Source organism: Pollicipes pollicipes, unplaced genomic scaffold (genome assembly GCF_011947565.3).
Source record: "Pollicipes pollicipes isolate AB1234 unplaced genomic scaffold, Ppol_2.1 Scaffold_266;HRSCAF=296_pilon_pilon_pilon, whole genome shotgun sequence".
Classification (NCBI taxonomy): domain Eukaryota; kingdom Metazoa; phylum Arthropoda; class Thecostraca; order Pollicipedomorpha; family Pollicipedidae; genus Pollicipes; species Pollicipes pollicipes.
Genome location: NW_023596155.1, coordinates 26,565 through 51,415, shown reverse-complemented (window position 1 = coordinate 51,415; position 24,851 = coordinate 26,565). Strand labels below are relative to the sequence as shown.

Genomic DNA, 24,851 nt, shown 5'->3' with positions numbered 1-24,851 from the left:
CGACAGCCGATCATTCGGATTCGACAGTTGACCATTTGGATCCGACAGCCGATCCACCTTCCTCAATGAACGTTGCTTCTGCAATATCGGTTGAGACCATCAGCAGGAAAGTATTGCTAACTGTTTGCTGTTAAATAATTGCTAAATGTCGACATCTCCACTGTTAACACCTATGAGAAAGGCTGAATCACCCCGGGTGAGAAGAACACACCTTCTCCACTTCCCCATTTCAAATTGAAGCAAACATAACAGACAAAGGCAGAGAAAGAAAAGTTGAGGAAAGAACAACATCGTCATTTCTACAGACTGCAGCCTTCTTCCACTCAACGCAAGTCGTCCCCCCCCCTCCCTTCCACCTTCATCTCTTTCTCTGTGTCTCTCCACCCTTCTTTCATCATGTCGCTTCCCGTCCTCTCCCCTCTGCTCCCCTGCTCCTCTCCCGCTCAGCCGCGGGCGGCCCATGTCGCCGGAGAGCGGGCTGGGCTGGGTCGGTGCCGCGACGCAGAGGTGCGTCCGGCGGCCCGCCGAGGTCGATACGGGCCGTCGTTAGCGGCGCGGCCGCGCGACACCGGCGACAGGTCCCCGCGGCACGCCGAATCGACGCCCGTCGGTGCCGCCGACACGGACTGCGCCGCTCCCAGACACCCATCGTCCGGGGCGGGTCACCGGCCCCGCCGACCCCGGCCGCCTCCCGGACGACGAGGGCATATTTTTAAAGGGTGCAGGTGATGTGATGTTGGTTTTGGAATAGTCAAGCAAATTAGGCAAATCAAGAGCTTTTGAAAGAGACTTCGAATCTCACACCAGCCTCTTTTCTGAAGGCGCTACGAGGTAGGAGGGCTCATTAAAAGCTTTCTGTCTTCCTTGTTCTTTCTTTTTGCCTCTTCTACCTCAGTGCCCTATAACGAACCATAGTATTACAATACTTTGTACAGTAAGTTGACATTTTAGTAGCCACTTTCCATTCAGCCACGCAAGCTTTAAGGCAGACGGTGATGTGTACCGACAAGACACACAGGTCACGTGTGTGGAAGGCATTCGAATGCCCAGTCCTCCTCGCCAAGGCAGGTCACGTGTGTGGAAGGCATTCGAATGCCCAGTCCTCCTCGCCAAGGCTGGTCACGTGTGTGGAAGGCATTCGAATGCCCAGTCCTCCTCGCCAAGGCAGGTCACGTGTGTGGAAGGCATTCGAATGCCCAGTCTTCCTCGCCAAGGCAGGTCACGTGTGTGGAAGGCATTCGAATGCCCAGTCTTCCTCGCCAAGGCAGGTCACGTGTGTGGAAGGCATTCGAATGCCCAGTCCTCCTCGCCAAGGCAGGTCACGTGTGTGGAAGGCATTCGAATGCCCAGTCTTCCTCGCCAAGGCGGGTCACGTGTGTGGAAGGCATTCGAATGCCCAGTTTTCCTCGCCAAGGCAGGTCACGTGTGTGGAAGGCATTCGAATGCCCAGTCCTCCTCGCCAAGGCAGGTCACGTGTGTGGAAGGCATTCGAATGCCCAGTCTTCCTCGCCAAGGCAGGTCACGTGTGTGGAAGGCATTCGAATGCCCAGTCTTCCTCGCCAAGGCTGGCGTTTCAGTGCACGCGGCCTCACTACAAGTACAGAGCACTGCAGTTCTCGTGACTCTGTGGGAGCGTGCTTTTAGCCAACGCCAGGCACGTGCCGTGGACACGAAGGTCCTGGATAGTCAGTGAAGGTGCATTTGCCCCGCAAGAGAAGGCCGTGGTGCTGAAGCGCCGTGTGATTGACTAATGACCCATAGCACGCTCCGCGGGGATACCCGCCCCAACGTCAGCAGTAAACGTAGCTAAAGGGTTCTGCAAACGATGCTTTGCCAGGATATCGATAACAGCCGCTATTTAGTGCGGCCTCTAGCTCTGACAACTTTCTGTTTCGGACGAGGCACGAAACCAATCCATTATTATTCTAACAGGTTTGGGTGTGGGTTTTGCAGACGCTGTTACCCGAACCTGGCTGCCGAAAATTTCTGGTGAAGTTTTCTTCTGAGGAGCCCTTATCTCGTCTTTGTGCACATCCTTATCATTTCACGTTTGCAGTACTTTAATATTTGGTCTCATGAGATACAGTTCGCAAAAGTGAAATGACGAGTAGGTGCATACTGGCGGAACAAGAACATTTCTATGGCAAATTTGACCGACTACTGTCAAGGACTTGACGACAAACGGTAGGCTTCACTCTTGTTAGTCCCCCTTTTCATGCAGTCCAGATTTGATGGTAAATTGTGTTCTCGTCTAACATTTTGCAACGTGAAAGATGCCTATACAAACCAGAATGGTCTGCACACAAGTTATGGACAAGATAAGAGGTGGCACTGTTGTCTTCTTATCCAAAGGAAAATCCAAACCAACGTCACCCCGGTGGAAATGAAACTTGGCGCTGTTGACGGGTCATGGCTCCAAAGCTTCGGTTGCCTGTGATCATTCGACAATAAAAACTCTTGCACGACGGCATGTTGGAGCCTAATGAAATGGCCCAGCTGTAGCCGGGTCAGCGTTTAACTAGTTCAGCTCAGCCCGGCACAGAAGTTGAAAGTGACGCTGACGTAAACAACCGCCACTGACGGGAGACATGTGTCTGGCTCCCTCATCTTACCCACTCACTCACTTAACACTCACTCGTCGTCGAACAGGACAGCTCTACTGCGCATGTCCGCTGGAGTCTCCGGCGTCGCAATAAGCCACGCCCCGTCGTGGTCCATTGTGGTGCGGTGAAATGAATACGCGACTTGCGGGGATTACACGCGGCATATCTATGCCGCGCGCTCTTGCAGCCATGAAGCTGGTGTTGGAGATAAAAACTGCCTCACCCCCATCAGCATATTTGTAGAGTTCTGGTATTTCCTGATGGATTGGTTCGGCCTTCAACAGGTCCGCTGTAATACCGTTTAAACGTTGAAAACAAAGAAGGCATTTATCATCGTGTTGACGGCGTTTCAGACCATTTGGCGTCGCGGCCGTTTCACGAGCATGTAATGGAGCATTGGCAAAACTGATAACATGCATCGCAAAATGAAAGCCTTCCAACATTTTTCCTTTGCTGGAGCCAAGGTGAATTACGCCGGAACTCAAGAAAAATACCGTTTTTGCGCATGTGATATGTGAATAATAATTGTCTCAAAGACCTGAACGAAGGAATCCCTCAAACAAAGGCAGAGAGAACATCGGGGTAAGAGTTTGAATTCTTGTGCTAAAAATGTTTATGGTAAACGGGAAAACACGCCAATGTTCACGTAAGAATGCTCATGGACCGAGCCGGCGGGGCGACCGCACCGGCTGAGCAAATGACTCCAATTAGCAGAAGCACCGCCACTTTTAATGTGCCCGATGACTCCAGACTGGAGGCGTCTGTGGGCAGACATAGGAATGCGATGATAGCGATAAATGTCACTGCCGTTAACAAATCAGGAAATCATGATCACTTTTAAACGTACGCATAGCGCATGTAGACGTGCACCATAATATCGAATGCCAGCGTCGGCAGTGATGCATCACCGGCCAAAGGTCATAAGGTCGCTACAAAGTCACTTCGGGCTCACAGCATTGCAGTCTGCTTTGTTGCCTCGTTAGCCGCTGCAACACTTAGCCCCTTCTGTTGGATTTTTACAAAATCGTCAACAAGTGAGCTGTTTAGAGGCACAAGCAGAGGTCCTGGTGGGGGCACACTGACAGTACACTCATCTGAAGTCCTGTAGGCCCAGACTCACTGATGAGGCTAACTGCAAGGGAATCCAAAGCGAAAAGCTATGTTAGTGGAAACTTCTCTGCTGATGCTTCATCATCATTAGTCATGTCCGTCAGAAGATAGCACACAAATAAATCACAATGCTTTTATCCGCTGTTGGCCTTCAAATGCCAGCTGGCCGAAAGGAGGTAAGATGATCGCATTCATTGATTAGCTGAACTGCATCGGACAATTGTCATGATGCGTCCTAGGATTGAATTGCGCTTGGAAATTGACAAATCCACCCAAATAAGGGCGGACTGAAAACTGCTTATGAATGCAAATCTAAGAGCGATTAATAGCTGTAATGCGACTTCGCTCACCACTTTAGTTTGAGTGGCATCAAAATATGATAACCCGGTCAAGATTATTATAGTAATATTTTGCTGTGCTGCCTATCATCGGCTCAGCTCTGAGGAAATGCGCAAGACTGGCAAAATAGACTGGTGTTTTATTAGGGTGGATCCCAAAGATCCCCACTCCAATCCAATCAACTCCCTTTTTGTCGTTCCCGGAAGTGCCTCTGACGCAGCTATTTCTCATGCTCTTTACTCCACAGAAGTGAAAAATGGAATGCAACGTGTGACTTCAGCACTTCACGTGCCAGATTATATGAATCCCTTCGCTCTTATCCCTGAAGTAGCCTCACCGCAAAACAAGTTAATTTTACTCCCTCCAGCCTCACATGTGCATGCACATTTTCCGTATTATCCATCAATGGTGCCGTAGGGCTGGTGAAAGTTTGTGGCTAAGCTCCTGTTTATCTCCTGTCGCAAAATTCAACCGTGGCTCGAACGTCGCAATGTATAAGTTTTTTTCTGGTTAGTATTGGTCGAAGAGGAAAGCTTTGCACCTAGATACAGGAACGTGTCCCCTCTATATGTCCAGTGGTGACCGATTTTGTACTTAATACGTTTGGCAACCACCTTCCCACGCCCGGGAACCAGCCTCTGACCCCATCACGCTGCTCACAGAAATAATGAAGAGCAAAGGGCCCCACACCGACCACTGTGGACCCCTACTCTCTACCAGCTCCCACTGAGCTCTTGTACCACTGAGCACTGCTCTTTGTTAAGTAGCTAAGCCCTTACCCAGCCAAGAATTTTTCCCCAATGTCACGCAATTTTAACTGATATAGTAGACGTTGGTGTAACACCTTATCAAGCAGGCTGACTGAAATCTAGAAAGACAACATCTACACTATTGCCTTTATCTATCAAACTAATAACATGCTTCATAAGCTCTAGAAGATTTGTAAAACAGGACCTACCGGAAAGAAAACCACGCTAACGACTATTCGTGAACTGATGCCTTTCTAAGCGTGACTGAGTGCTAGCCTCAAGGAACTTCTCTGAGATCTTCCATGCTGGTGAGGTAAGACTCACAGGTCTGTGGCTGCTGGCACTTATTTGGCTTCCTTCTTTAAAATTGGTGCTACACTGGCATTGCGCCAGTCCTCCGGTACTTCTGAGAAACTCAGTGATCTATTAGATATTCACATAACAGGACAGGCTTAAGTACTTACGCATTTATTCAACACTCTACCATATATCTGGTCAGATCCAGTCCTCCGCTTAAGACTTTCCACCTCCCCGAGAGGGGCAGATTTAGATCGCACAGATCTGAATTTTTGGTAACTGCAAATTTTTTTAACTTCGCCAGAGCTGGCACGTCGCCATTTGCCTCCCATATTTCTGGTAATCTTTTAGCTGCCCTGATTTCCTGCTTAAGCTTTTTGCGGCATCCTATACACTGTCTTGTTGATGTCTGTCTCCTGCACTTTTTGTCTATCATATGCCCTCCATCACCTCCACCAAATTCTGCACCGTGTGTATCAGCCAAGGGGCTTCCTAAACTATTTTTGTTTCACATTTTCCTGGAAGGAAGCACCTTCTCTGTCCCTTTGAACTATCATTGACCACTTCCCACATCTGATGTGCAGTGAGACCAGTTGGAATATCTCCCCGCTGGATGCTGGCGAGGAAGGCAGCAAGCTCTGCAAATGTACCCTTAGCGAAATTCAGAAAACGAATATGATTATCTCTACCTGAAATTTCCAGACACATTAAAAGCCTTACAATGGTATGGCATTTATTTCCCAGCGTCTCATATGCTGTCAAAGCATCTACCGAACCCTCCTCATTAGTCATAACGAGATCCAAAAGCTCATCTTTCCTAGTGGGTTTGCACACCATCTGGTGAAGAAAATTTTCTTCAAAACAAGCAAAAATATTGTCGTAACTATTCGACGATTGGGCAAGATCTACGCTCCAGCCTGAGTTGTTAAAATATTCCAGCACTACACATTTTCCATTCATACTTATACCAATTTCTTCACATATTCTATGCCCAGATCCTGACAAATCCAGATCCTATTTGGAGGCCTGTAGAATGTTCCAGTGCGTAAGTGGTTGCCCTTCGACACAACCAAATATACCAAGACAGATTCCACGATATCGTCATTCTTCATGCCGTCTACAATTACACATTTTATATTCTGCCTTACATATGCTAGTATCCCACCTCCCTTTTCACTTTCCTGTGAAAAGTACACATCTTAAAATCAGATGCTTCAAACTCTTGTAGACTATCCCACACAACCTGCTCACTGATCCCAAATTCATTAGTGGCCACCGGGTCTAATTTTTCTTCAGGCATATGAACATAAAGCTCCCAAAATCGTTTCTGATACTTGTTATATCGGCATAAAAGCACCTAACTTTTATTTCACTTCTTTTTGCCTCGCTGCTTAGCAATTTTGAATTTTCGTTTCTCAGGCGTTTTATGTTCACCCTCTGATCCCCAGACGCTATTTTCCCTCAAGGATGCGTTCGTTCACCCTTCTCATAGAAGTGGAGTCTGTCCCTCTGATAGGGATCTTTCCATCTGAAAAACCCGTCCCGCTCGTCTACAAACGTGAAGTCTAGCCTTTTGCAAAGTTTCCCTACTCTAGCACCGGCCACCGGTGCCCTGGAACTGCACTGAGGAGCTGCTCTGATATAGATTCAGGGTCCTATAGTCTTGAATTACCTACTCACTATTTGCCGGCCCTATATTTTTGACTCCGACCTATGCAATAACGGCATTGACCTGGTTTTCGCTGGTGACCTCCGCTACCAGTGTCACTAGGTCCCTGATCTTGGCTGCAGGATTAGTTAGACATCTTCTTCCTTCCCTTCCCGTGCAGAAATTCCTATTGAGACGTCTAGCTCGAGAATCCCCCACTTCGACAATCCCCGCTTCACCATCGCTTTTACTTGGTCAACCCTGGGAGTATCTCGCAGTGCCTCAGAACTGTTCGCAGTAGGCACAGCTGCACTTCCAACATCTACATGAGAAGGTCTTGATCCTTTATTCTGTGTTACCTGTCATACTTCAGCCTTGTAGGTGGAGTGCACCTCACCCAGTTGACTTTGCCCCGCACCCAGTTGACACCTTTGCCAACCTCTCATTCTTAATAAAATTTAAACAAGCATGCGTTTCCTTGAAAATCTGTACTTCTTTCCTAAAAGCTACATTATCTAGGGCCTGATCTATCACTAAGCTGATGCCTCCCATACTACAGACCTGACAAGGAAATAATCGAAGGTCTTACTTATCAACAAAAAATGCTCCAAAGGTTACAGCAACTGCTCTCAAAAACTAAGATGCACCTATCTATTACCTAATGTAACTTAGTTTTGACGAAATGCAAAAGTGGCACAGAAGTCACGTGGAAACTCGAAGAGTTTTATCAATTTATCCTAGAAAAAGCCAAAACAAAAAAAAACGCCTTAAAAACTATTCAAAACAGAACGAACACGGCACAAATAATCCTAAAACACACGCACGTGAACTACAATACCCTTGAATCGCACACTGCACGACAAACGCTGCTCTGACTTCACGCGCCCCCGCTCGTGTCAAGTTCCAAGGATTCACATATTCTCATCTCATTTAAAACCTGCTGGAGCAGCAGCCCACCTCGTCAAGTTTAGCCCTGTTTCATACGACGTTTCAAGAATAACGCAGTGGTGGGATCGGCCCCGCTTGCTGGCCCTACCTTGGGCTCTACGAGTCGACAGGTCGGATCAGTCACAGGCCACCAGCAGGGTGTTTTACACGGCCTACCAGCAGCCCGCGCGCAATCCTGCCTTGCGCGTGCACAGCGCCCGGTAGGCGGACAACGAGCACCGACATTGATTGCGCTCCCCTCCGATCGCAGCGCAGCGTCACGCTCTCTTCCGAGGGTGTCCCGCGCGCCGTGTGATCCGTGTCAGCGCCGCCACCGGCAGACGCCTCCGCCGCGTGAAACCGTGGCGCCGCGCCGTCGGCGGCGTGTCGTGCACGGTGTGAGTCCGCTCGCCGCTGGTCGACAGGTGGAGCGGCGGGATCGATCTGCGTCGCGCGGCGGCCACGGGGCGCTCCCGAGCGGCGCGCCGCCCGTCCGTCCAGGCTATGCTCTCGCCCAAGATGCAGCGCAGCGTGCGCATCAACGACAACCAGCTGCTGATGCTGGCCGAGAAGGCGCGCTACGACCAGCACATGTGCGGCAGCCTCTACAAGCGCACCTCCGACAACTCCAAGTGGCAGCTGCGGTGGTTCAACCTGTACCAGGTGAGAGGCCTGGCGCCGGGCCGGTCTGAAGCAGATTGGAGATGACCAGGTGGATAGACTTGGCTAGTTATAAGACTTGCGGAATCTGGGGAGTGGCTATTTTTCTGCGCCAACTTCCACCACTTTTTATCCAAATTTCATCGGCGCAGCCAATAGATTGCTTATAAACAGGCTTGCATAGATACCTACACTAACATTCTCGGAAAAAATGCTACACATTACATGTGACAAGACGTTAATTACCAATCGGTCACTTCTACGAACACTGCATATGACAACACAAACAAACAAAACTTCCGCCCAACAAAGCTGTGTCCTTCACACCCGCGGTAGTTCATAACAAGCGGCACATTCAGTAATTCAAACAGAGTATTGTACGCATTTGCATGCAGCCACTCTACAGGTGCTATGTCTATGCATGTTTGCAACTACCTTGTCCCAAAAGGCACGTACAGACATGCGATTGAAGCCATGACGAAACAATGCATTTCCGTTGCAGTTAGGAACCCTTGAAGCACGAACTGCGCGCCTTAGATAAAGGGTTTTTAGTAGCGACATAAGGATGAAATATTCAAGTTAATACCATTGGCGTATAGCTGACTCCGTTTAAGTATAATGGATGTACGAAACTCCCTACCACTCTTGCAGATCCATGCGCACCTTCGTGTTCCCACCTGTTCAAAGCATTGGATGTGACGATGTCTATTTCAATGACGTGGAAGTCTCTTGTGCGTATATTGGATGCAAGGACACGTCTGTTCAGATTCAGTTGTGACATCGAGTCTCTAGCGTTTACATCGACCGGTTTTCCACCCGTGTCCCTTAGTATTACTTTCCACGGTATTTTGGATTAACTTCCCGCGGTGTCAGTATTACACTCTTAGTCCAGGAATCCTTAATTCTGATCCCCGTCGGACACTTCAATATTCTCAAATGTGGCCATTCCCTGTCAAGGGAATCCTTCACATTTGACGATATGGAAACAAGTATCAGATATGACGAAACAATTCTACTTATAACTATTGGTATCCTTTTTAAGTGGAAAGACTGCTCTAGACAAGCACAATCTCTGTTTGATAATATGCTCCTCAATGCGCCATGGTTTGTTTGCGTCATCGAACCTTGCACAACATTGATCGAGAGCCAACTCGCGGCTGTTACGTCTTGAAATTTCACTCACGAACGTCAAATTAAGCGCCTCGACAATTATATTTTCCTTGTTTTTAATCGCCGCATGGCTTATGGAATGATAAGACTTGAATGAAGTTATTTTGGCGTCTTGAATGTCAATGTGACTGAAATACTCTCCCCAAAATACCCTCCCAATTTGCGCGGTGTGTGGCTCAGAGAACAGGACGGACATAGGTCTTAAGAACGGCACGATTGTGAACAGCACCGGAAGGTCACCTAGATGGCTATTTTAATGCAAAACCCATCTAAATGTGGAAAACTTCCTTTAAATAGAGTATGCCACATTTTTGTACTTTTCAGTCATTGTTTGATCAGACACGTCCGATTTTTTTGGTAATATCAGTTTTCTCGACATCCCTCTTTATTTACGGTACAAGCTCCTGCGAAAGAAATCTCATTGCACTCCCTGCCCACTACTATGAAAGAAGCAACTTTAAACTCCCTGGCTTTTCAGATTTGTGTTGTGTAATGCTTACAAGACACTGCTTTGTCACAATTTTGCAGTACTAATTGCTACCAAGGCTGGAAACACATAGTAAACATGGACATAACACCATCATTGGGACTACATTGCGCATGCATCGTTTTAATTGCGACAGAAGAGATGCTATATATCATTTTAGATATCAGGTGGCTTTGGCCACTGTTATTTTGTTCTTTATGCTCAGAATCCGTTGGCGCCAGATGGTAATGGTAAACAACACGCTGTGCGGTGGCGGCCTGATATGATCCTCCTCGTAATTGTCTGTGGTGCTAAACCATACGCCCAAAATCCGAATGCATTTCGCTGCTGGTACAAATCTCGCACGCAAAACCCGAGCGTTGACGTGAGCTGTCAACCCACATCAGTTTTGATTTATGCACAGTTAACCCAAGACCGGTGACTTAAGAAAATACTGTCAGTGCATCCATCAGCCCCTCCGTAGATGCCTGGTCACTCACAGCGACCGCCATATACAATATACATACGCACCTCACTTTAGTATTTTGGCCATCGCATGTTTGATGTCAATGTCGTTGATAATCGCCAATTCCCGTATTTTAGTGGCAAGAAATGCCATTGTTTAGTTAAAGAAGAATACAAAAATTTGACATTTTGCATCATTCTTTTTTGCGTAAATCACTTCGATATGTAGCCATTGCTTATAACCGCTAGTTCTGTGCCGTTTTGAAGTGACATAATCCACTTATCCGTAGGGCGTAGATACATTGCTGCGTATTTTTTGTGTTTAAAAAAATAATGAAAAATAATATTACGTTAATTTCTAAGTGCATTTGCAAGGAACATTTTTGCATAGGTACATAAATAAGCACCGTCTTACCATTTTTCCGTATGTGTCTATGTGTCACGTAGATAAGCACTCTTACCTGTGCTTAATATTGTTGAACGCAAGCTTACAACACAGTGCGCCCGAATGTCATGGAATGTGGTCTTTTGATTATATATCCCACCACATTCGGAAGAGTTCTCAAGTTATCGAGGGTGTATCGACGCTTCAAAAACTGAGTTTGGTGAGGTAACGATTTTTTGGACGAGCGTGCTTAATGCCACGGTTAACACCTTACGAAAGATTTCGCAGATAATACGAGAAAGACATATCGGCCCACTTTTTCCGCGCGATGACGCTGCGGGCACAACTGCACCGGCCGGGTCAAGGTCGACACTAGACGGATCTCAGTGGTGACGTCACGTTCAAGTCGTATCGAGACGTTGTTACAAACCGAGAGCGATTTCCATGCTGACGGTTGTGACTTAATACTGAACAACTTGGTTCAGAATCCAAAAGTTCATCACTTTCGGAATGTTTTTTAAAAGAAATAGTTTGTTCTTTAGAAATATTGGTAGAATGATTTGTATCATTTTTTGGAATGCTTTTTAGAATAATAGCAGCTGTTGCATTGTTTTCCTTCAATCTATCTGGCTAAGGTATCTCATCAACCGTTTTTGTCTGCTTAGATAGCATGCACTCTCGAAAAATTAACTGCACTGGTCGAGATCGCCATTAGCCATACATTCAAGAGTTTGGCTTTTTTATCCTTAAGGTTGTGGGGCCAGGAAATGATACTAGCCAAATATGTTCTGATGGCTTCCTCCCTTCGAACTTCTCCTGAATCGTGGTTTTGGGCAGTCTGCATTGTGTTAAAAATTATTCAGTGAATGTGCTTTTAAAATCCAATTTAATGCAGTGAGGTTCTCAGTGCAGTACCAGAGTAGCCAATTGTTGGATCTTGTTCCTGAAGTCTCAGCGCACCCTGGCGAATCAATATAAGTCAATATCTGTAAAAAAGTCAATATCTGTATAAGTCAATATCTGTAAGTCAATATCTGTAGTTACACAAAACATATAAAAATCGGAATGACAGGCATGCAAGTGGGAATTTATTCCATTACTTATCGCCCGGCTCACATATCGGTAATGACCCGCGTAATGAAAAATGAATAGATGAAGTTAGATGGGGCACACTTTGTGCTCGTTTTGTATGGGATAGAGCAGCGTCTCCCGCTTCTCCATGTTTACGGGGTTGTTGCTCGAACATGTGTGGTAGCGTGACGTTTGTTCCCGTGTCGAGTTCGGATAGCCGCTCCGGTACAGGCAGCCTCATCAAACGGCCTACGGTCTCGCCGATGCCTCGCATACAGCGAACCAGTGAGGACTCGGTTGTACTCGCATGAAACGTGCGTCAGTGGGTTACTTATGTAACAGTCTGAATCCAATTTTAAGCAGGGCAGTCCTAAGCTCATTGTTTCAGATGTGCAGACGATAGATACTGATATGTGGCCTTTGCCCAACACGGCGCAGACTGTCTGGATCCTTTCGTGGTAAATCACGGGCCAATGCTTGATTGGCGGACGGACAGACACGTATTGGTGAATTCTTAGGGCAATAGGCGGTCCAGTCCATCGGAAACTAGGTCATTCCTGAAGTATTATCGTGCACCGCACCCATCCGCACGCGACAAATGCTGATTGTTCCTCATGGAGCTTGCCAGCCTTTGCACCTGCTATCTAGGCCTTATCGCTCGGAGTAAATGGGATCCCGCTCGGATGGTGGGCTATCTGGCGGCATCTATAACAGCCCGTGGAGACACGCAGAGTGCCACTGCATAAGCTCAATACAATCAGCAGCCTCCTATCCTGCACTTTATTTATTGGGCTTACGTGTAAGGAAATTTTGCAAGCCAGCTGATCACAAAGGAACGACGCGCTTACCGAGTTGGGCTGATTGACCGTGGTCAATATGCACTGACAAGGAGATAGGCAGTACAAGTGAAGATACAATGCGCAGATCAGTGTCGGAAAGAGTGAAGCAGCAACATGAGAATTGTTGCGGCAAGCCAAAACGCAACGCAGCGTGGTGAGAATATCTTACAATATTCTCGTCAGCGATTCTGGTTTGTGTCTCTGTCAACATCCACCGTCTGCACGAGTTCTTGGTACCGCACAGTTGACGTTGTTAACGCTGACAGACCAGTGTGTGTGGACGGGCGTGACAGGCTGAACTGACAGAAACATCATTGAAAGCGGATGGCCACGCAACTATGGTGCTTCGGTTCAGCGGGAACGCGGACGTCACACGTATCGTTGCGACAAAAGCCCCCGACACGAGCGTTCTCGAAACACCAGTTTGTTCAAAGTTAGACGCCTTGTTTAAGCCAGTCCCAGGAACGTTGCGTCGAGGCGTTTGGTCGGAAATGGCTAATAACTTAGGCTGCGAAGTTATTTTTTTGGACACTTTTGCTCCAAGTCACTTCTGTTGTGCGCCAGATGTTCGCGTCCGCCTGTGTCATCGGCGTCCTTCGGGGCCCGTTTGAGCAGGTGGACGTGTGTCGGGCCGGCCGTGCCACCACCTGTGCGCCGCGCCAAATGCGTGACAGTCCCGCCCGCTCCAGCTGTCACCAGATGAAAACCCGACTTCGATCCTGACCTTGTCTCTGGCCCTGGTCCTGACTGTGGCTGTGACCGTGATCCCGTGACCGTGACCGTGACCGTGACTCCGTGACCGTGACCGTGACCCCGTGACTGTGGCCGTGACCCCGTGACCGTGACCCCGTGACCGTGGCCGTGACCCCGTGACCGTGACCGTGACCCCGTGACTGTGGCCGTGACCCCGTGACCGTGACCGTGGTTGTGACCGTGACCGTGACCGTAACCTTGGCCATGACCTTGACCTGGAAGTTGACCGCGTCCTTGACTCTGAATGCGGCCCGATCCTGTACCTCCCCCGTCTCTGCCCCTGCTCTCCGACGCCAACTCGGCTCCTCCCTGTCGGTCGCCGTCGATCCAGCCAGCGCCGATCTTCTGTAATCCGATCCGGGGGCGCCATGGACCCAGACTCGCGCGGACACCTCCCGTCGGCCTGCGGTGCTGTGCCGGTCACGTCCTCCTCCCCGGGCGAGGAGCCGCGCGGCCCGGTCCCGGTCCGCGCACCGCAGCCCGTGCAACGCGGCCGGTCGAAGGTGGCGGCAAGGCTCTGCGCGCACTGGCCGCCCAAAGGCGGCTCCAGGCAAGGTGTGAAGGGGTGCGCGAGTCACGCCCGGGCCGCCCCTGGGTCCGGCCACTGCGTCGCCGTCGCCGACGGACAGCTTCGTTCAAGCGGGCAATCATTTTACCGCCGCAAGCGTCGGTCGCCGCTCTCAATTGGTGCCTGCACGCGCCACTGTGCGCGCACACCCGTGGGAGCCTATTACCGCGCCGCGGACGCCGCCGGCCCGTTCTGGCTAGCCGGCGGCGATCGACGGCGCACCTGAGGACGGGCCGATGGCCGCCGGCGGAGAGAGGACGGCGCCGGCGGGAGAGAGGACGGCGCCGGCGGGAGAGAGCCCGGTGTGGTGACCTGGTGACCCGGGCGGTCCGGGAGGTCGCCACTGGGGAGGTGGTCGGAGGTCTGGGGAGGGCTCGGGGTGCGGTGAGTGTTTGGGGGGAATGCTGAGAGCCCCGTAAGGTTAGGGCGATGTGGTATCGATAAGGAGACTCAGAAAGTTTTAATGAATACTTTGGTCTAAACTGATGACGTAGAAATAATCCCTAGCATTATCCGACATGATTAAGTTTTTTTATCTAGACACCCGAATATTGAAATGGCCTCTGACCTGGCAGGCATACACATGCGGTAATTTATTTTTTTCGAGGGGAACAAGCGAAAACTTTGATTATAAATCGCCGGGAGCCAGTACCGTGCGGCATCAACACCGAGCTGTGCCCAGCATCAGGCTAATGAAATAATGCTACTCAAACCGGCTTTCACCAACCATACCGGATGCCATGCCGGACGCCCGCATCAAATATCACGCTCTCAAAAACTGGCGCCTGGTTCTTCTCTGAAAGCCCTCTTAGACTTGCAAACATATTCGTCATGCATTCACCACTGCACAATGCGGACCACACCTCAGTTGGCCCGCTGACGCCGGACCCCCGGCAGCACCAGATCCGCTCCGGCCGGTCTGCCCCCCCCTCGCCCCGTTAGACTGTTTGCTCTGCCGACGGCGCCGGCCGCCTCCCCCCCCCCGCCACAGCCAGTTGCAATTACCGCCGGCCGACGACTGTTTGCCGTGGCGTGGCGACGGCCGATTCATGAGAAGCCGCAACTCGATGCAGATCTGCGTCCGACTGCCCGTTGCTCGGGGCGCTGCGGGCTACCCGCCGACTGCCCGTTGCTCGAGGCGCTGCGGCTGCCCGCCGACTGCCCGTTGCTCGGGACGCTGCGGGGTGCCCGCCGGCTGCCCGTTGCTCGGAACGCTGCGGGCTACCCGCCGACTGCCCGTTGCTCGAGGCGCTGCGGGCTGCCCGCCGACTGCCCGTTGCTCGGGACGCTGCGGCTGCCCGCCGGCTGCCCGTTGCTCGGGGCGCTGTAGGCTGCCCGCCGACTGCCCGTTGCTCGGGACGCTGCGGGCTGCCCGCCGACTGCCCGTTGCTCGGGACGCTGCGGCTGCCCGCCGGCTGCCCGTTGCTCGGGGCGCTGTAGGCTGCCCGCCGACTGCCCGTTGCTCGGGACGCTGCGGCTGCCCGCCGACCGCCCGTTGCTCGGGACGCTGCGGGCTGCCCGCCGACTGCCCGTTGCTCGGAACGCTGCGGGCTGCCCGCCGACTGCCCGTTGCTCGGGGCGCTGTAGGCTGCCCGCCGACTGCCCGTTGCTCGGGACGCTGCGGGCTGCTCGCCGGCTGCCCGGTCTGGCTGTCAGAGTCACGAGCCCGCCCGATGGGTGCAGTGAGGTCGCCTCGGTGGGCTCGACCGTACCGACGCGCGGGTGGGGACGCTAGCGGCGTGGATGGCATGCTAGGAACGTCATGTTAATAATCAATGCTGTAATGCGGTTGTTCACATTCCATGGCGGCTTTAAAACGTTTTGCGTGGTAACATGAGCGAAAAAGTCGCTCCATGACGCATGCAGAAAGAATGCACCGAACTGCCGCCTGTCTCCCGGCACTCAGGCACGTCTTGTCGCGTCGATTCAATAACCGTACCAGACTGATAAAAAGAGGTGTCTCTTTAATCTATCCTAGCCCGCCCGCCGGCTGCCCACTGAGCGCTGCGAGCCAGTGTCATTATTTTCTTCACCCGAAGTCACTCATCAGTGGCAAAGACACCTTCGCATCTTCCCCTCCGGTGGCATCGCCACATACTGCGTCTCACAGCGCCACTGCTGACCGCTTGAGGTCGGTGGAGGGCCTATTCAATAGGGAACCATCGTCCCTCCGCTCGAAGCGGCCGCGGTTCTCCAATGCCGAATTAAGTGGTCTCACATCCGCGCCGATGGTGGCGTCCTTCTGGCGACCGTCCCCCGGGACCACGGCCGCCTCCTTCAGGGAGGCCAATTCGGAGTTCACAATGGCGGCAGGCCATTGATCAGAACAGCCAAGTCTTGTGCGGTGTCTTTCAGCTCCTGCAGACTAGGATCAAAGAACGCGAAATACATAGAAGCCTACGATTTAATCCTCTCAATGGTGCTCGTGCTGCAACCATGACTATTTAGCAGATATTTTATATAGCAGCAGATATCAGCAGATATTTGAATTATACTCTATCTATAAATTATTTGGCAAATGCTTATATTTTTAGCTTGTGTTTAGGCTAATATTCCCCAGTTTTGCGTTACTTCAAAGGGTGTGATGTAAGGAATCCTACTTTGCAGAATATTATCCGATACTTTTCCTTGCCAATGGGTTCCGCATTACTCCAGCTGCAGTTCACGCTAGTGCATGCTTGAGCGAAGTACAGGTACGAGGATTGTGGCGTTATTTGAATGCGATGTACTGTCTCATATCCTTCGCCATTTTGGTGATTATGCATTTCTGATTAATGTCGGCCAAGCCATCAATGCGGAGATTGATTATTGATTATCAGTAGTGGCCGTTCATCATCTCATTGAGCTACGCCGGGCATGGCTTCATACCGGACAATATACATATGTACAGCAAAACGGTCCCCCGACACGCAGTCTCGTCACATCGCGTCACGTTTGTTTCCATTGTGTGAGCTAACTCCGACGAGCTCCTCCATAATGGTTTTGTGCTTAAGTCATTTCGTTCTGATTCGCATTCGCCCATCACACTGACCTTTGCCACCGCAGAATACCACTAACGCCTGGGCAGAAGAGCCTTTTAATGGAGCGGTATCTAATGGCGGCGATGGTAGACATTACCCACGCCTTCATGAGCATAATGCACACTGTATGTTTCCACACGCTGCCTGTCTCCGCGAAAGGTATCAACACACACACACACACACACACACACACACACACACACACACACACACACACACACACACACACACACACACACACCACACACACACACACACACACACACACACACACACACACACACACACACACACACACACACACACACACACACACACACACACACACACACACACACACACACACACACACACACACACACACACACACACACACACACACACACACACACACACACACACACACACACACACACACACACACACACACACACACACACACACACACACGCACACACACACACACACACCACATATATAATCTTACTGAATATATATATATATATATATATATATATATATATATATATATATATATATATATATATATATGTATATATATATATATATATATATATATATATATGTATATATATACATGAATTTGTAAGGATGGGGTATATCTTAATATATTTCGATATCTATACATGCACAAAGTACAGGCTGTGCCAGCGTAATATTTTGGACTGAACTTTTGCCCAATCCTTCGCTAGCTTTGAAAGTCGCACCACCATCGTCGGTAGCTATTAATACCGCCACTCGCCGATTCCACACTAGTACGCTGAGCAAAAGCCGCCGCTTTTATCTCTACAATTTGCGGGGGTCATTCCAAGGCGTTTCCCAGGTGTACCGTTGACTGTTATGTCAGGCCAAATGAGGTCAAGTCATGCTTTGCACTCTGGAATTTTGAACTCCTCGCGGGTAGCTAGGCCAAAACAACTCTATTTAGATACAAACCAACTTAAGTTATTTAAAAACAGCTTTACGGAGTGCACACGCAGTCGAAAATGTACATGTGAAGATGACAAGCTACACTGACGTTGAACTATGCAAGCCTGCGCTGAGCAGTGAAGTAAGATCGTCTGCGCGTGTCCATCTCGGTTTGGTCCGTTCTAGAGCCTTCTGCGCCGTTAACCAAGCGCGGGTTCGTGGAAGACATTACAATAGCTTCGCGTTGTTAAAGGTCAGCGTACTCCGGTATGCGCTCGTCAAACACATCGAGTTCGCGGTATAGCAGCGAGTGCAAACGTCGACATGTCTCTTGGATGTCGATTAGGTATCATTTTTACGGGTGCACCCTTTTACACCTGTGTGCGCTGTTCTTATTACATTCATTATTGTTGCGTGCACACCTTGGCGTGCCTTAGCAAGGCTGATTGGTGGCGCGATGGGGTAGCTTTATGGTTTAGTGACGGCGTGAGCATTTACTGAATCGACGATGGACATTAAATTACGCTCGTACGCATACAGTCGTTAAGTTAATGTTTGTCGTAGCTGTTACGGCTGGCTCTCACAATGGATCCAGTGAATAACGTGGAAGAATACTTGAGGTTGAACCCGTGACCTCTTGATCATGAGCACGATGACCCACTTCGAGTGCGAAACGGCACCTCACCAATATGTGTACACGGTATGACACATGTCATTCGCGTTCCCCATGGTGCAGTCTGGTCTGAAAGCTACATGCCCATATATCACTGACAGCACTGCACTTATGCAACTGCTACACCAGTCTGGCGCACCGGAACCGCAGGACCACAAAGCCAATATAACAGCTGGATACAAGTTTCAAAGGATAACCGTTTCGTAACTTGAACACGCGCTCGGTTGGGGTCAATTTGACCCCGCGAAGGTTTTTTCTGGAATGGTTTCCGAACGGCTTTACGTAGCCTTGTCAAGTTATACATGACCGTAGACAACTGAATATCAGATCGTTTGGTGTCAAAATTTTTGATGGACCTTGTATGGTCGCTGACCACGGTAGGTCAAAGTCAGGTCATGCATTCAGCGAATACAAATGTTACGGAGTCGTTCAATCTGATGCAACAATGAAACGTTAGACAAAGCCATACATCTCCGAAATGGCTTATTAGGCAACACAACAATTGAATGAACAAATTTCATTGACTTAAGGTCGGGTATGAAGGTCAGACCAAGATTAAAACGAGCCTGCTTTATTGCTCTAGTGCTTCCTGTGTGGGTTGGATTCTGGTGTTCATTCCGAATTTATTCATAACAGGAATCAGATTGCACATCTTGCATTCACTTTTAAAGGTCAAAATAGGCTACTGACCTAAAATGATCGGGGTGATCATTATGTTTTTTGGAACATACTGCGTAGTGTAATCAATGACGCCTATTCAAATGCAAAATTCAAAGCAGTTTCATATGATTTTGGTCTCCATGACCTGCGAAAGGGCAAACAAGGCCACTGACCTTAAATGAACACTAGTGACCTTTTGCTTAGAACAGGTATCCAGGATCTGTTTACACTTCGAACGTCAATCTTGAGTTTAAGCTTGTTTGACCTTCCTTGACCCGAATTTCATGACCTAAGAATCTCAAGTTCTGCCACAAATAAGTTCACCTGTAGGTCAACACACACTGTGAATTTGGTGTCTCAGGCTCTCTTAGTTTCTGAGATCCCAGTGGGGTCAAATTGACCTCACCCGAGCGAGGGTATTCAACCGGCCACCCGGGCGCGTGTTAATATACGCCGTTAAATTTTAAACGTCCGTCTTGACAAGTCAAGCACGGTGTCCGCATGATGGAAGAGCTCGACGCCTGCCCAGTGACACCCTACCCAGTGTGGACATAACGTTTTGTTTCATGCCTGTGCTATGCCATTCTTACCCAGTAAAGACACTCCGTTTTAATCCACGCCTGCGCAGTAACACTCCTACCTTCTGCAGACACACCGTTCTATGCCTGCGCAGTGACACCCCTGCCCAGTGTGGACACACCGTTGTATTCCACGCCTACGCAGTGACACTCCTACCCAGTGTGGATACACCGTTGTATTCCACGCCTGCGCAGTGACACCCCTACCCAGTGTGGACACACCGTTGTATTGTATGCCAGCGCAGCGACACCCCTACCCAGTGTGGACACACCGTTGTGTTCCACGCCTGCGCAGTGACACTCCTACCTTCTGTGGACACGCTGTTCTATTGTATGCCAGCGCAGCGACACCCCTACCCAGTGTGGAGCACGAGTGACGAACCTCACCATCCACACGCAGAACCTTCTGTTCTACTACGAGGCCGAGTCGAGCAGCCGACCGTCCGGGGTGGTGCTGCTGGAGGGATGCTACTGCGAGCGGCTCATCACCACCTCCTCCAAGCCCAAGGACTCTGATCCCCAGGTGAGAACTCCTCCCCCAAGCCTAAGGACTCTGACCTCCAGGTAAGCTTACCGTCTAGTCCGAGGGGATGGACTCCAGGCGAGAACACTCGTCCAGGCCCAAGGACTCTGACCGCCAGGTGGGAATACCGTCTAGTCCGAGGGAATGGATCCCAGGTGAGAACACCTCCAAGCCCACGGGGCTGGAGGAGCCCAGGTAAGAACATTCCACCAAGCCCAAGGCCTCTGACCCCAGCTACGAACGCCTCCAAGCCCATAGAATCGGACCCTCGCTGAGAACACCTCCTCCAAGCCCCAGGAGTTGCATATCAGGTGAAAACATTCCGAAGCCCGCGGGGACGGAGCCCCAGGCGAGACCGCCGCTGGGCCTCTGCGACGGCCGCAGACGACGTAAGGCGCGGGCGGCAGGACCACCAGCCTTGAATCAGCTTAACGGTCCCCGTCACCGACTACCCGGTCACACTACGGTGGAAACGGTATAGTCACGTACCGGGCAGCACTGAACGCACAACCAAATGAGCTGTCCATGACACGCAACCGCGGGCAACAGGTAGGTGTTCAATTGAAGTTAAGAGTAGACCATGTGTACGACCTTTTACATAGAAAAGTCGTACTTAAAATAATAAAGCTCTAAAAACCTTACCGGTTTTCATGATATGTAGCTGTAACTTAAAGACGGACGTCCGATTACAGTTAAAAGATGCATTCCCGTCTTGCATGAATATAAGCCACCATTTTAATCATTCGTATACAACGGATATTCGGGCTTCGGTAACGCAATGGCTTCTCTTAGCGTCTGGAAAACCAGAGGTACGGGATTAGACTCCCCTCGCTGCCCGACCTTCCTGTCAGGGTAGGAGGCAGGCGACACCATACAGCCTCAGCTTCTGAGCGTATAGAGTACATCTTCCGAGTTGAGCCTCAATGACAACAAAAGCATGTAAAACCGATAACAAACGTAATGACACTGAAAATGCCGCAGATGTTGAATGTCAAGCAACACATAAGCCTCGTACTCGCGGAGTAAAGCTGCGCATTATTTGAACTTAGTGCATAACTGTGCAGATGATCGCATTAATTGTCCTTTATCGAAGAAAGACAGGATTGTGGTGCACTGGATAGTGGATACCTGTCACATGCTCCCAAATATAAGATAATTTGTACTAACCCTTAGCTAACCTGGAAGGTATCATCCTCTTTGCGCGTTATCCGTCTTCTGCACTTTCTCCCACCTTTGAGTTCACATCACATATCGAACGGACGAAGTATTTTGGATGGAAACAACTTGCCGCTGCATGGTGTTCGTTGCTTCATTACCGAGCGCGAGGGCCGAAAGCCCGCCCTGGTAGGCTGTGCCGCACGACGGCATCCTTCAAGGCAAGCTGCGCCGCATTACATCCTGGGCGGAGGACATCGTCGGGCGCCGCGTCGGCCGTGGCGTGGCGCGCGGCCGTGTTTGGCGGCTGGGGACGCCGTCGGGCCGCGGCGCCTGCTGACGTCACGCACGCTGTGCCGCAGTACTGTCTGTCCATCACGTACCGGCGGGAGAACCAGCGCCAGTACGACCTCCGCGCCAACTCGGAGAACGACTGCAAGGCCTGGATCGACGCCATCAGGCAGGCCAGGTGAGGCAGCCCGGCTGGCACACCTTGGGCTGTGCGCTGAATACCACACCCAGGAAGGAACATTTTCTCCACAAGAACAAAACGCCTCTTGGAACCTCAAGACGATGCATACTTTGTCGTTTCCGTTGACCTCCCAATGATATTTATTGGATTGAGGTAGTGATATATGTGCAATGGGGCGCATATTCGGTGTTTGTGTTTCAGGTTTTGCAGCTTTTGAGTGTTTCTCCAACGCCCAGGGACCTCACATTCCTTGGATATTTGCCCCTTGCATGAGTCTCTATGTAGGTTAGAGGAGAACAAAAACGTTTAAACCCCATATTCTTCGAAGGTCCACACCAATAACCTCAAATAACTATGTGATGCAAATAACTACTTACCTTTTTGTTTCAAGCCTCAATACTATTTACTCCAATTTACAACTGAATGTGCGAATTCACAGCTCACCCATGGAGAACTAAAATGGAACAAAATACCTTGCCGTGAAGATCAGCGAATCGCTCAAATGCTTGTCCCACACTTATTGTGTTGCTGACTTGTTAACCCCAAACTTTGAAGCAATTGGCAGGATTTGATACTTCAGTGACAAAGGCACAGCTTAACTGCTATGTATTTAATTACATGATTTGTAGTTTTCCGAAAAAGCCGGCTTGCTAGATAGAAAATAATCATCCCTTTAAAAGTCATGCCAGTATTTGCACACAAAATGTTGAAATGAATCATATTGCTCAATTCCAAATGTTAGTTGTAATGCATAAATATATAACCAGATAGCTCCCCACATGGTTTCAATCTATTTGTAAGTTAGATGAGTTCATTGCAATACATCAAACACAAAGAAAACGGCGCGACGAACTGTGCTCAGACTGTAATTGTACGATATTTACGGCATTTCTATTTAGCCTTAAGTTAAAAAGTAGCACAATGGTTCCGTATTTCTTAAGAATAAACCATGTCGCAGAATCAAAACTATCATTATCAATATGATCCGCAAGCGTCTCATCCATACAGATAAACATAACCAACATGTCTGAAGTATTTTAAATCACAACTAAAACGTTATCCCTGTGCGACCGTGACTTGTGTGGAGTATGCCCAGCCTTGTTCCATACCCATCGTCACCGTTCAGCCCAATGACACCATACAATAATAGCCTCGCGAAGGGCGCTGGCTGCTGGGCCACACCCGGCGGCGCGCGACACTCAGCTGGGCGGGCTCCTTGGGATTCCAGCTTAAGAGTTAGCATAAAACTGACAAAGTATTGGGCCTCCTGAGCTGTTCGATTGATATCGTTTACGAACTTGGATTTAATGGAAGTCAATTTCCTCGGATGACTGTTAGCGGGCTGTGAATCGACGATGTGAGCTATAGCTGCTTCTGTGGGCAGTAACTGCTGTAACCGTGCGCACCTCTACTGTTGCGAATTAAAGAACGTTTGTGATAGGCCCAGTGGTCGGCATGAGCATGTCATGAAGAAATGTACTGGTGCCAGTGAACCAATACGACGCTATGGACCATGTAATACTCCCATTTCCAAAGCCAAAGTGCGCTTCGAAAAGAGACACCCTGATAAACACCAAAAGGTGATAAATACAAGCCGCAGTTTAACGTTTTGTTGCCTCTGTGGGACAATGGGTTTATTTTCGCATATATTTTACCTAAACAGAGTGTTTCAAACTTTCGCACCATTTATAACACACACGTTTTGACGCATTAGTGTGTTGCAAACACTACAGAACACACACGCTGGAAAAAGCAAAGCAAATTAAACGTGTCACCTTCATAGTCATGAGCAGGAAGGTTACTAAAAGTTTTCCCGCAGGAGCGGTTACTTCGAATCAAATTAAAAATCATGCGCATCTGATCTAGCAAGAAGTAAGAAGTACAAAAGTCGGGATACTGCCTTTAACGTTCAATGGTTTACGCTGTCGGTGATTCTGGCTAAAGTATTGCAAAACTGTAAATGTTTTTAGTGGATATAGCTGAAAAAGACTGAGCGTGCAACTGAGCAATTTTCCCTGAAAGCAAATATCCCACTTGAGGGCTCAGCGTATTTATTCGTGGCCAGTTCCGTGGCAGGTAACGTTTTTCTCATCCCCGCCGATTACTGGCGCAGCTATGAGAGGGGCATTGCTGACATCGCTCAGCGGTTTGTTTACTGTATGCCGGTCTGTGCCGCTCAGTTTGCCCCCCGTCCCCATGGTGCTGGTTGCCTAGATCTGACATCAGTCCCACGAAATCTCGCAAAACGGACGGAGCCATGGATGGCGCACGCGAGAGCGCGTGATGACCCGCACAGTTCACCCCCGCTGGTGGCAATACGATCACTCATTTTCTCCTCCGTCACAAAGTGTTGGTCTCGTAGCACGGCGACCCAGGCCGCCGACATCTGGGCCTCGATTTAGCCCGTGTCCCTCAGATTTCTTTTTGCATTTTGAAAGCCGTGCAATTTCCATGGTACGTTATCGTTTCGCTGGTACGTTACGTTGGTATCGTTTACGTATCGTTACGTTGGTATCGTTTCCATGGTACGTTATGCACACAAGGAAAGCCTCGAGGCCCTGGTTTACTAGCATTATCATTTCAGATTTCTTATTCTCACAGCTAACGACCTTCAATATACCAAGCGACTGGTTAAGCACACGTTATCGAGCAAAGGTTGTTTTTGTCATCAATGAGTGATGTTTCCAGTCGTGTTGGCTTGATAACGTCCTTTACTAAAAGCTCCTGTTGAACCGAAGTCCGATCACAGTGGGCATAAGAGCTCTGATAGAAAGGCTCTGGCTGGCCGGG

At 49.5% G+C, this 24,851-nt stretch overlaps 1 protein-coding gene across 1 annotated transcript in view; it reads left to right on the top strand.

The window, feature by feature from the left end:
• Positions 1–460: 460 nt before the first annotated feature.
• LOC119114576 (ras-specific guanine nucleotide-releasing factor 1) overlaps positions 461–24,851 on the top strand; it is a gene marked incomplete at its 3' end in the record, with an annotated part of 49,001 nt that continues 24,610 nt past the window's right edge. The window contains exons 1-4 of the mRNA XM_037238667.1: positions 461–507; positions 8,099–8,336; positions 20,312–20,434; positions 21,952–22,058. Coding sequence (XP_037094562.1) covers positions 461–507; positions 8,099–8,336; positions 20,312–20,434; positions 21,952–22,058 — 515 coding nt within the window. The remainder of the gene's footprint in view (positions 508–8,098; positions 8,337–20,311; positions 20,435–21,951; positions 22,059–24,851) is intronic.